At 57.5% G+C, this 13040-nt stretch overlaps 1 protein-coding gene across 1 annotated transcript; it reads right to left on the reverse strand.

Moving 5' to 3' along the window:
* Positions 1 to 762: 762 nt before the first annotated feature.
* LOC112612862 (RNA polymerase II elongation factor ELL-like) lies at positions 763 to 10341 on the reverse strand. The gene is made up of 8 exons (XM_025367819.1): positions 10233 to 10341; positions 10077 to 10128; positions 9601 to 9697; positions 8526 to 9024; positions 4815 to 4881; positions 4376 to 4547; positions 3297 to 3341; positions 763 to 2947 (listed from the first exon to the last, which is right to left on the reverse strand). Exons 1-8 carry the CDS (start codon positions 10339 to 10341, stop codon positions 2831 to 2833), a joined length of 1158 nt encoding a protein of 385 aa, XP_025223604.1. The 3' UTR covers positions 763 to 2830.
* Positions 10342 to 13040: the final 2699 nt, after the last annotated feature.

A 13040-nucleotide genomic window follows, 5' to 3' on the forward strand; every position in this document is an offset into this window, starting at 1 on the left:
ATGAGGTGAGTGAACGTGTGCTCGCGCGCGTGTGCAGCCGCGATCAGCTGTGCGTCCCTGGGTGGCCGTCCCCGATCCTGACCCGCGAGTGTGTAGCCGCGCCCCCAACACACCACACCCTCACACACCACACACACATCCCCAACACCACACCCACACCCAACACCACACCCACACTACATACACACCACATACCTCCACCACATACCACACTCCACACCACATCCAACACACATCACACACACCAACACCCTAGCACACACCACATACATCACACACCCACACCCTTACACCACACACCCACACCACACCCCAACACCCCCACACCCCACACATACACGACACCCACACACCCACACCCTAACATACATGTCCATATACACCACACCCTAACACCACGCACCCAGATACACTACACCCACACCAACACACCCACACAACACCCACAAACACCCACACCCTAACATCCCCAGATAAACGAGACACACCAACACAGAACCCACACCCTAACACACCCACATACCCTCACAGATACCCCACACCCCAACACACCCACACATCCAACACACACATCCAACACACACCCTAACCACACACTACACACCCACACATCACACCCAACACACACCGACACAGATATACTACACATCCACACACACCACACACACACACCATACACCACAAACACAGATACACCAGCACCCACACACCACACACACCACACACCACACACACACCAGCCAGGCAGTCTGGGCTGCCGGGTTCAGTTCAGTGAAATTTATTGGAGAATGAAAAAAGTCAGCATTCACCTGTTTAGTGTACAAAAAGGACACTAGATCTTTTAAGAAAATATTAGGAAACTGAAGACGCAGATGCCTTTCAATTGTAACATTTTGGCAAAAGTGGAAAGTTCTTGTAAACACCAACCCCATGGCTCAAAATAGTTTTTCTCCACAGTACAACATTAAAAGAAAAAAAATAGTATCAATAAGTTAGACCATATTTAATCAGCTAGAACTTTGTCCACCAACCCCCAAAACACAAAACTTTTCTTAGCTTCATAATTCCTTAAAAGGAGAACAAATAAACAACAAAAACAACAACAACAACAAAAAGGCAAATTCAACTGACAGCCCCTTGGACTGGTTCCCAGGGCAGAGGGGCAGGCAGTCCCAGGCTGGGACCTCCTGAAATTATCCCACCTCACTCATGTCTGCAGGGCTGGCTGCGGGCAACACAGCGGGGTCCAGCTGACCCTGGAGGCCCCCTGGAGCCTGCTCGGCCCTTCCCTGGCCGGCACAGAAGAGAAAAACAACAACAGCTATTGAAACATGAAGGATCAGTTTCCTCGGAGCTCTGGGAACCCGGGGATCCCAAAGGAGAGAGACTCTTGGGCAGGGGTGGGATGCACTGTGGGCCCTCCATGGTCAGCTTTTTGGAAGCTATCAGGAGGCACCCCTCCACCCCCCAGTTTAGAAAAATAGACACATCTGTATTTTTGCATTTCTGCTCTCCCTGCCTGACTGCTGATGGCAGCAGTGACCCCCATGTGATCCCTGGGCCCTGAGTCACAGCCATCCCCACCACCACCTTCCCAAGTCATGGCTTCATTCAGCCCTAAATGGGAACACACGCCTCAGACCCCACCATGCCCTGGGGGGTCCCCACACACGCACACACACGCACACTTGCGTGGCCCCCCGATGCTTTGGGGGACGCTAGAGTAGGCACAGCAACAAAGCAGCAATTGGGGTGTCTGCACAGCCTGCACCCCCAGAGCAGGCGGACCCATCCTCCTGGCTCCCCAGCTCTGCCCATGGGTCCCTGGGGCCTCCCTGACCCCAAGGCACCCAGCCCTCCATCAGCCTCTCCCTGAGTGCAAACCTTGGCGGTGGCTCTGCTAAAACGACCCCAGGACCCACAAGTGGACAGAGGGACGGAGGGAGGCCAGCAGCATCGAGACTACAAGGTCTCAACAGTGTGGAATGAGCAGCAGCAGCAAATGGGAAACCGACGACATCGCAAAGTAAAATCTGACGCCGCTGCAGCCGAGTCTCAACTTGGAGCACAGAAACACAGTGGCCCCCGACAGCTGAGGGCCTCAAATAACAGGGCAGGCCTGGGGGCGCCAAAAGCCCTCTGCCCCCTTGGCTCTGAGCAGCTGCCTGGGGACACCAGCTGGAGTTCTCAAAATAGCCACCCAGGCCACCCCATTTGCTTGCTGGAGCAGAGACCCTGCCCGAGGAGGAGAGGCTGGGGATGGGGGTGCCTAAACATAGAGCCAGAGACCAGCAGAGGCCACGTGCCCAGTCCCCGCGCCCTCAGAACGCGGCTGCACCTTTCGACGGCCTCTGTAATACTGCAGGCAGGACCCAGGGCAGCGGCTAGACCCTGGGTGTCCGAGGAGAGGGAGGCACAGGTTTAGAAAAAAGATTTTGCTTCTCTTTTGTACAAAAATAGACTCAAGTCTCATTAGCAGTAGCTAAAAGTGGCTGTCTTTGTATAAAACTAGAAAAGGCAGGCGCGCCGCCCTGAGGGCCTAGGAGTCTTCTGGCGAGAGAGGAGGCTGAACCCGGGGGGCTGCAGCCAGGGAGGAGGCAGTGGGCTTCTGGGGAGCCCATCATAGGCAGGGACTGCTCAGGAGGCGCAGGGAGGGCCGAGGTGGGCTTGCAGCCACCCGCCAGGGCGAGATGTCTGCAGGGGCTGCCCTGAAAGCCGGCGGTGCTGGCTCAGATGAGCATCTTCCTTGGGTTTATTTTTTTAAATAAATCCTCTCTCCCGGCTTTTTGCTTCCCCCACCCTCCCAGATCCCCGCCATCGGGGCGGGCGGCTAGGGCCAAGCCTGCAGCTGCCGCTGGTCGTACTCGGCGATGAGTCTCTTGATGTGGGCCAGCTTGCTGTGCAGGTACTCGCAGCGGTGCTTCTCCTGGCTGTAGTTGGTATTGGTCTGCGGGACAGCACAGTCATGCTCAGGACAGAGTCTCCCTGGGTGCTGCTCCCCGCTGTGAGCAGGCCAGTGCCCACCCCCCCCCACCAAAAACCTGGGCTTGGTGCCCAGCAAGGAGGGTTGTGGTCCAAGGGCAGAGTGGGAGTTGGTTCCCCACACCTCCTCAGCTTGTGTGGCTGGGCCGGGATGCCACGGCTGAAGACTTGGCTGGGGGAGGCGGGGCAACTTTGGCCTCAGACCCAAAGGCTCTTCCCCCACACCTTAGAAGTAGCAGGCAGGGAGGTTGCCCCGGGCCCACCCTCCTCCCTCCGGCTCACTTGGAGCCCATCCCAACACAAGAGACACTCACCTTTTTGATTTTTCTATATTCCTGCAAAATCTGCCCTCGAGTAGTCTAGAAGAAAAACAAAATTTTGAGATGACAGAATGCATCCCCGCTTGCAGGAAACTCAAATTGAGTGGTCCCAGGTGCTCTGAGAAGGGTGAGGGGTGGGAAGGTGGGGCAGCCTCAAGTACAGGGGCAAGTCACACCCCATGGGTCTGCAGCGGCTGTAGCTCCAGAGTGGATGGGGCATGAGGGAAAGGCTGCCGGGTCCCTTGGAGGCACGAGCAGGTGGCGCACCGCTGTCATGGGGGTGTGATACAAGGAAGTGTCCATGTCGCGGCGGGGCTGGGATGGGGGGCTGGGCAGGGCATGCAGCAAAGAGGGAGGGGAGGGAGAGATGCCACAAGAAGCCGTGGCTTGCAGCCCCTAGAACCCTATCATGAGTCGTCTTCTTCAGAAGCCAAAGGGGCTTTGGCCGGGAGATACCCCAGCATCTGATTAATCGGGGCCCAGCCCTGCAGTCAGGTCACCAGTTTCAGAAGGTGGCAGGTGGAGAGGCTGTGTCCAAGGCTGTGGCTGAGGGTGGAGACTCTGTCTACACAGGGCAGCTGAAGGAACTGTGAGCTCAAGCCAGGGGACAACAAACACAGGGACCTGTCACCTCCCCCTGCTACAGTTGTGGCAGCATGGATGGGCTCCAGGGTGCTGGACAGGGCTCAGTTGCGGAGTCTCCCGAAGGTGTGGCACAGGTACCAAGAGCCCTGCGTCCTGGGCTGTGAGAGGACCCCCGGTGCTCAAACGTGTGGGGATCCATGTACCCTGGATTGCCCCCACCCAAGGAGGTGGGTCACAGCTGTCCCCACTGCAAAGGAGGCTGACAAGCTGGGCTGCCTTCAAGGACTCCCACAACAGGGCCCCAGGGCCAGGCCAGAACCATGGAATTGCCGCATGGAGTGCACCAGGGGGAGAAGTGCTGCCTGGGGAAGCGCCAGACTCTGGGGCCACCAAGCAGGCCAGTAGGCTCATGGTGGCGATGGTACGCGCCCAAATGGGCCCCGGCTCCTGCCAGAGCCAGGGCACAGCAGACAGCGGGGAGGCTCTACCTCATACTCCTCGGAGCCCTGAGAGAGCTGCCGGAGCTGGGCGTCGAGCTGCGTGAACCGCCGCGTGATGCGCTCAATGCGGGCGTGCAGGTCGCGGTACTCGCTGTACTCGGCGTTGAAGTCATTCTTGTAGCTCTGGCGCTGCTCCGAAGAGGAGATGGCTGCGTACTTCCTGAGATAGGAGAGAGGGGCCACTAAGTGGAGGCTGGAAGGACCCAGCTCCACCCAGGCAGCGGCTATCCTGGCTCTGCCGGCGGCCTGGCCTCTCGGGTGATCCCCTGGCTTATGAGGGGCCTGGCCCAGAAAAGGCTGCTATGTTTGGAATTCACATACTCAGACTTGCAGTGGCTTTCTGCCTCTGATAACCTGCTGTGCTGGGGGAGGGGGTCTGAACCCAGAAAAGGGAGGACTGGCCTGCAGGGCCTGGACAAACACTCACAGCAAGTAGTCAGGCGTCTCCGACGTGGATGTGGGAACACTGGAAACGCTGCAGCTTCCGTTTACACCTACGAGAACAAACACATACCTCCTGAGTCTGCACCCACGGCACCGGTCTGCAGGAAGCACGCCAGGATGGGGACATGCGTCAAAAGTGCACGCTTTGCTGCTGGAGGGACATGGAGGGACGGCAGAGGGGATGACTGTGTGGCAGGTGCAAGGGCTGAGCACCTGGCACCTGGCAACTGTGGGCTGCTGGACCTCGACATGCCCTCCAGGTGTCGAGCAGAGTTCAACGTGCACCTGCGTGTCCAGGGCAAAGCCCTGCAGGACACAGAGCGCCCAGGCATCACCACAGTCACATTCTTGGCAAACAGCAGACAGGTCAGGGAACTGCAGGGCCAAAGCCTGCACAACCGGTCAGAGCTTCCCCCAGGCCAGGTCTTTGCTGCCTCTACTGACTGCATGTCAAAGGTCACTAAGCTGAAAACAAATGACCCCTGGCCTGACCTGAGTCTCTGGGGCATCCCAGTCTCTGGCCAGGCAGGACAAAGACAAGATGGCCAGCAGGGCCTGCATCTCTTGCTGCTGACAAAGTTCCAGGCCCTTGGTCTGCACCCCACCCAGATCGTCCCGTCCTTTCCACTAGACACTGAATTGCAGGCTCCACAAGGCAGCTCCAGGACAGGGCCAGCCAGAGGAGCCCACGGGCCACCCCAATCGGCCATCCGTGAGCAAAGCGTCCATGATCATGCTCAGCCCTTCAGCCCTTCAGGGGCCTGCCCAAAGCTGCACAGCTGATGGCTAGATGGGACCCCAGGCAGCTGTCCTGCTCCTCAGCCATGTGGTGGGGTGCCCTGGCCACATATGACAACACCCCTGAGGGTTTGGCAATCAGGGAGGAAGGGCAGGAGGACTGAAGTGCCCGTCACCTAGGACCACAGTCGCCTCATCCCCTCAGATCACAACTACAATTTAGTGCGTTTCCTAGGCCTTCTTGCAGTGACTTTCTTTCCAATACAGAAATGATTTTATCAATTTCAGATGTATCCTCAGTACACTTTTTTTTTTTTTTTTTTTTTTTTTTAAGAGACAGGGTCTTGCTCTGCCACCCAGGTTGGAGTTGCAATGGTGCGATCATGGCTTACTACAACCTTGAACTCCTGGGCTCAAGTGATCCTCTTGCCTCAGCCTCCCAAATAGGTGGGACTATAGGCATATGCCACCATGCCCAGCTAATTAAAAACATTTTTTGTAGAGATGGGGTCCAACTGTGTTGCCCAGGCTGGTCTCAAACTCCTGACCTCAAGCAGTCCTCCTGAATTGGCATTCCAAAGCACTGAGATTATAGGTGTGAACCATCACAGCTGGTGAATTTTTTTTTTTTACTTTTTAGTAGAGATGAAGAGGCTCTCCTATATTGCCCAGGCTGGTCTTGAACTCCTGGACTTAAGTGATCCTCTTGACTTGGCCTCTCAACATGCTGGGATTACAGGCAGAGCCACTGTGCCTGGCCCTCGTGCACATTTTCAGGGGCCCTCTGCACTATCCCCTGAGAGAGCAGGAGTCTGCGATCTCCAGTTTGCTGAGCCCTCTCTCTCAGTGTAACACCTGGGCTGACCACAGCAGCTTCTCTGCTGCCAAATTCCCAAAAGTGGACAAAGCTCACTCCCCACAAAGTTTTTAACAGTCCCAACTCTGGGTCAGGCACTGCCTTCAATATCGCCACCACCCCCACCAGGGTTGTCTTTAAAAGGCTGTGGCCTTCCCAGGGCTGCAACCCACTGGGCATGTATTGAATGAATCTGACCCCGGTCCAGGCCAGAAGGAAGTGACAGGCAAGGCACAGCTGGGAAAGCCAAGCCCATGCTCCCGCCAGAGTGGCCTCTGTGGGTATTCTAGGACAGGTAACTGCCATGTGTCAGGCTGGTCAACATCACCGCATTTGACAGGCCCCAAGATCTTCACCAGCTAGGATGACAAATGGGGAAATCAAGGCTCAGGGTCAGCTCAACCTGGTACCAGTGGGCCCTTCAAAGTCCAGCCCTTGGCAAACCTCAGCGGCCCCCACTCCCACTCAGCTCTGGCTGTGTGGGGCCGGCCAAGCTGGTCCCTGCTTTGGGGCCCCAGGGAACACCCCCACAGCAGCTCCTCTCCCTATCTGTCCCTTCACAGCCCACATCTCTCTACTTGCTTGTCCCGGGCAGGGGCACAGGCACATGTACCACCTTTGGGACCCTGGGTAACATGGACTACCAGCACCAGGCTCAGCTTCTGGTGACTCTACTGTCCTTTTCTTGGTGCTTGGGACATCTACCCCTGGTTTGCACTTTCTCACCTGTGGTAGAGATGACAGCACCTAGGCCGGGGATGAGCTGCCTAGGGGCCGACATGCACCAGGCCAGATAGGAAACCACCTTGAGTCCCCAGGCCTGTCTTGGCACCTAGGCACTGGGTATCCAAGGAAGGGACACAGCCCAGAGTGGTCTGTGGACCCTGGACCTGGGCCATTTGAGACAGATCCTGGCCCAGGTCTGGCTGTGGGGTGTGAGTGTGTCCTGGGAATCAGGAGTCCTGCCCTAAGCGTGGCCCTGGTCAGAGAGCCTGCCCAGGGAGTGAGGCCACCTTCTCCCCTTCGGCCTCCACATGCAGTCCCACGGGAGGTGGGAAGCCCAGCACGAGGCAGGGCTGACCCAACCCCAAAAGTCGTCCTTCCTATCCGGTAAGACCCAGCCACAGTTGTGAGGACCTGCTCTCCAGCCACAGCGGGGGACGGGGCATGGCCCTCTGAGCAACGCAAAGCTATAATGGAAGAAGGGCTCCCATCCTCATCCCAGGAATGCCCCTGACTCAGCCTCCTCCCCAAAGACACAACCCAAAAACACAACAGGTGACACCACCTGGGCTGCCCTGGGCCAGCCGGCGCTGAGAGCGAGGTGGCTATCTGCAATTGGCCGCCATCACCACATGGGACCACTGCAGCCCCTGCCACACATGGCGGTAGAACAGCCACTGCACGCTGGCCGCTGCTTCTGCTGGTTCCTGTAAACAAACAGCTGCACAGGCTCATGGCCATGGTGCTGGGCGGGTGCTACTGCTGCTCGGTTCAGGTGCCTGGGCTGTGGGCTCGGAGCTGCCCAGGTCTCCTGGCTCCCCAACTCCAGCCTGCCAGGCCCTGTCCCCACAGCAGAAACCTACACTCTACAACAGTCGTACGGGGCCTACGGAGGTCCAGGTGCTATCCCTCTCCCACCAGGATCTGCCTATCCGCACCTGCACTGCCTCTCCCTGAATAGGGCTGGCTTGCCTGGGCCCCTACTGCCTTCCCTGAACCCCAGCAGACCTCAGCATGTCCCTGGTTCCTGGGGCTTCCCTGCAGTCAGAGCTGGGGCCTGGGCCCCATTCCTCTCCACGTTAGCCCCTTCCGTGGCCTCAGTTCCCCACAAGGCTCTGGGCCTCCAGCCCCCAGTGTTGGCCTGGCACATTGACTGCAAGTGACACCGGGCACTCCAGATGGGCAGGGAGAGGACCAGATGCAGGAACATAGGGTGCCAGGTGCCGGGCACACAGGGCGAATCTGACAGGGCCTGGGGCAACAGGGCTTCCTCTCCCAGCTTCTACAGCGTGAGCCCCCTCGACACTCCATGAAGGTGAGGCGGGTGTGGGGCCAGTACTTGCAGTCCCAGCAGCGCCCTCCTGCCTGGGCACCTACCTGGGGCATCTGCTGGGGCTCCGAGGGTGGCATGGGTGGCAGGTGCACAGTCTGGAGGCTGGGCCTGGGGCCTGTCCTCAGACGCCCTCTCCTTGTCTTTGTGCTTCTTGGACTTCTTCTTGGGCTTGCTGCGCGAGGGGCTGCTGTGGGGCCTGCTGGGCTGGGCACAGTCCGTCAGCAGGGGCAGGCTGAGGCGCGCAGTAGGGGCTGGGGCAGCCACCTCTCCGTGCTCACAGTCCCGGCCACTGTGGCCCAGGTCATTGCTGACATCGGCCAGGGGGTCATGGACCCTTGGGGGCTCCAGCCGCGGGGGCAGGTGAGTGCTGGAGCTGAGGGTGTCTGTGCTGGCTGGCGGGCCCGGGGTGGGCAGCAGGGCCTCACGGCCATCGGGCATGCCCGGCTTCCCATTGATGGCAGGTTGAGCTCTCTGAGTGAAGTGCGATATCCGGGGTTTCTTGTTGGCTAGGGGGTCGATGAAATCAGGAGGCTGTGGCCGTTTCTGGAGAGGAACAGAGACCATTTTAGAGGGGAGCACAGAGCGGCTGGGCAGCAACAGGCAATCCCCTGGCCCAGCCAGAAAACCCAGTGCCGCCTGCAAGGCCCACACTGGCCACACGGGGGCACCCGGGCACCAAGTCAGGTCCCAGGTACTGCTCAGGGTGGCCTCAGCTGGGGCCCATCAGCCTGCTGGGATAGATGCAGGGGGAGGGCAGGGCCCAGCGTGTGAGTGGGCCACCCCTGGGGACTGGTCTAAAGCGTTGCTGTGCTCAGCATGCTTCCCCAGCGATAGCTGTGACACAGGAGCAGGAGGTCCGGGGGCAACCCCACATCAGGGAGCTGCCCCCTGTCCCAGGTTCTGCACTGTGACACTGGGGTGCTGCAGCCACAATGGCAGGAATCTGCCCCCAACCCCAACCCGACAGCTTCCCCCTTGGTCCCTGGACGGAGGGAGATGGCTCAACTCGGAGCAGCTCATGCTCCAAGGAGCTGGTGAGGAAGGTGACAAAGGTTACTGACGCAACACAGGGTGACCTGCAGGTGCTCGGGACAGCCACCCCAGGCCTGCCCCATTTACCTGTGGGGGTGAAGCCGAGCGCCCACGCTCGCCTGGGGGGCTGGAGGCAGCAGGGTCTCCAAGGAGGCTGCCGGTGCTCTGTGGCTGGCACAGCTTCCTGCGAAGGAGAGGCAGGACTCCAGGCCTGTATCTACATAGGGGCCCGGTGGAGATGCCTCAAGGAAGGGACCCCCCTGCTCCCAAATCCAGAGCAGGGCCAAGGGGTCACAGGAGCCTGGGCCTGAGCCCATTCTACCCCCAGCTTCACCCAAAGGAGGACTTCCCTACTCACTCTCCCCCTGAGCCCAGAGGAGGGTCACTTTGTGTAGGTGCCTGCTACCAGAGACACCAGGGACACACACTAGGGTGCTGGACCCTGCTTTTAAAGATAGCTGTTCATCCTGTTCAGAATGCTCACTGCAGAAACTGTCCAAAATGCAGAAGAGAATGGAGGGCCCTGGCCTAGGATGAGACAGCCTTCCTGGAAGCCAGGTCACAGCAGGATCTGGAGGGCGGCAGAGCAGCCACCAGCATGACCAGGTGATGCAGCTGGGGAAGAAGGGAAGAAACACCCCAGTGCATGCTCCTTCTCCCACTCCATGTGATCTGGGCAAGTGGAACCCCCCACCCCCGCCAGCCACCCTGCAGCTTACGGGTATCCTCTCTGACCCAACTGTTCAACTCCCAGGGGTTGTGCATCTCAGGGGAGCCTAGTGCCGCTCCAGGCCCTGCAGGGAGACTGAAGTCCAGGGCCATGGCCATTCTGTCAGCCAGTGACACCTAGAGCCCATCTCCCTAACCAATGGGCTCAGCTGCAGACCACTGCAGGTGTCACTTCCCTGGTGGCCTGAGAGGAGAACCATGTGGATATAAACAGAACTGCCAGTTAAAGACAGAAAACTGAGGACAGGCATTTGCGTCCACTGAACAGGCAAGGCAGAGACAAAAGGAGGAGTGAAGACACCGGAAAGCATAGCAGAAGCATGAGTGGTGACTGTTGCAGGATCCAGAGAATCCAGGGCCCAGAGCAAGAGGCACCACGACCTCAGGGGACAACAGGTTGCTGCGGGGCCATCCCCCACAGCTCTACTCCAGGTCCTCATTATTGCTGGTGGGGCTGCAGGGCAGTGAGCCCAGGGCTGTCAGGCAGCAAAGAGGCTCGGGCCACTCCTCCAGGCAGTTGGGAAGCTACCTGGGCCACAGCTAGATAACAGGATGGCCAGATGTGTGGCCTCAGGAGAAGAAGAAACAGGGCCCAGGACTAGGGCACAACGGGATTCAGAGGCCCCAAGCTGTGCAGAGTGTCCCCAAGGGCTGTACTGCAGCTTCCAGGCAACAAATGTCAGACCTCAAAACAGAGGAACAGGAAAATACATTTGAAAAGAGACTCCACAGGGAGATGAAAACGTTAAAAAATAAATCAACAGGCTGGGCGCCATGGCTCACGCCTGTAATCCCAGCATTAGATCCGCCAAGGCGGGCGGATCACCTGAGGTTGGGGCCAGTCTGGCCAACATGGTGAAACCCCGTCTCTCCTAAACATACAAAAAAATTAGCTGGGTGTGGTCGTGGGCACTTGTAACTTCAACTACTCAGGAGGCTGAGGCAGGAGAATCACTTGAACCCGGGAGGCGGAGGTTGCAGTGAGCAGAGATCATGCCATTGCACTCCAGCCTGGGCAATAAGACCGAGACTCCATCTCAAAAACAAAATAAATACATAAAACACAAAATAAATACATAAAACACCGGGCGCGGTGGCTCAAGCCTGTAATCCCAGCACTTTGGGAGGCTGAGACGGGCGGATCACGAGGTCAGGAGATCAAGACCATCCTGGCTAACACAGTGAAACCCCGTCTCTACTAAAAAAATACAAAAAAACTAGCCGGGTGACGTGGCGGGCGCCTGTAGTCCCAGCTACTCGGGAGGCTGAGGCAGGAGAATGGCGTAAACCTGGGAGGCGGAGCTTGCAGCGATCCGAGATCGTGCCACTGCACTCCAGCCTGGGCGACAGAGCGAGACTCCATCTCAAAAAAAAAAAAAAAAAAAAAAAATCCTTAGAGTAGGTTACAAATGACACCCTGGGCTGGGCGCGGTGGCTCACGCCTGTAATCCCAGCACTTTGAGAGGCTGAGATGGGCAGATCACCTGAGGTTGGGAGTTCCAGACCAGCCTGGCTAGCATGGTGAGACCCTGTCTCTACTTAGAAATAACAAAATTAGTGGTAGCAGGCGCCTGTAATCCCAGCTACTCGGGAAGCTGAGGCAGGCAAAACACTTGAACCTGGGAGGTGGATGTTGCAGTGAGCAAAGATTGCGCCATTGCACTCCAGCCTGGGCAACAGAGACTCAAAAAACAAAACAAAACAAAAAAGACATCCTGGCTGGGCACAGTTGCTCACGCCTGTAAACCCAGTACTTTGGAAGGCTGAGGCCCTTGAGGTCAGGAGTTCGAGACTAGCCTGGACGACATGGTGAAACCCCACCTCTACTAAAAATACAAAAAATTAGCCAGGCATGGTGGCACGCACTTGTAATCCCAGCTACTCAGGAGGCTAAGGCAGGAGAATTGCTTGAACTGGGGAGGCAGAGGTTGCAGTGAGCCAAGATTGGGCCATTGCACTCCAGGTTGCGATAGGGTGAGACTTCTTCTTAAAAAAAAAAAAAAAAAAAAAAGGAGGGAGGGGAGGGGAGAGGAGGGGAAAAGGGACATCCTTTCCATGAAATAAGAACATGATGAGTTAGGCCAGGCACGGTGGATCACACCTGTAATCCCAGCACTTTGGGAGGCCGAGGCGGGTGGATCATGAGGTCAGGAGTTCAAGACCAGCCTGGCCAAGATGGTGAAACCCCGTCTCTACTAAAAATACAAAAATTAGCCAGGCATGGCGGCGGGCACCTGTAATCCCAGCTACTCGGGAGGCTGAGGCACCAAGTTGTTTGAACCCAGGAGGCAGAGGTTGCAGTGAGCCGAGATCATGCCATTGCACTCCAGCCTGGGCAACAGAGCAAGACTCTATCTCAGTTAAAAAAGAAAAAAAAAGAACACGATGCTATGAAAACGCAGTAGGGAAGCCTCTCAGAAACTAGAAATAATAGGCCTTGCATGGTGGCTCATGCATGTAATCCCAGTGCTTTGGGAGGCTGAGGCAGGCGGATCACTTGAGGTCAGAAGTTCAAGACCAGCCTGGACAACATGGTGAAACCCCGTCTCTATGCCTAGGCAACAGAGCAACACTCTGTCTCAAGAAAAACAAAGAAACTAGAAATACTAGTAAATTAAGAGACGGAGGCCGGGCGTGGTGGCTCAAGCCTGTAATCCCAGCACTTTGGGAGGCCGAGACGGGCGGATCACGAGGTCAGGAGATCGAGACCATCCTGGCTAACACGGTGAAACCCCGTCTCTACTAAAAAAAAAAATACAAAAAACTAGCCGGGCGAGGTGGCGGGCGCCTGTAGTCCC

This window comes from Theropithecus gelada, chromosome 19, assembly GCF_003255815.1.
Source record: "Theropithecus gelada isolate Dixy chromosome 19, Tgel_1.0, whole genome shotgun sequence".
NCBI classification, from domain to species: Eukaryota; Metazoa; Chordata; class Mammalia; order Primates; family Cercopithecidae; genus Theropithecus; species Theropithecus gelada.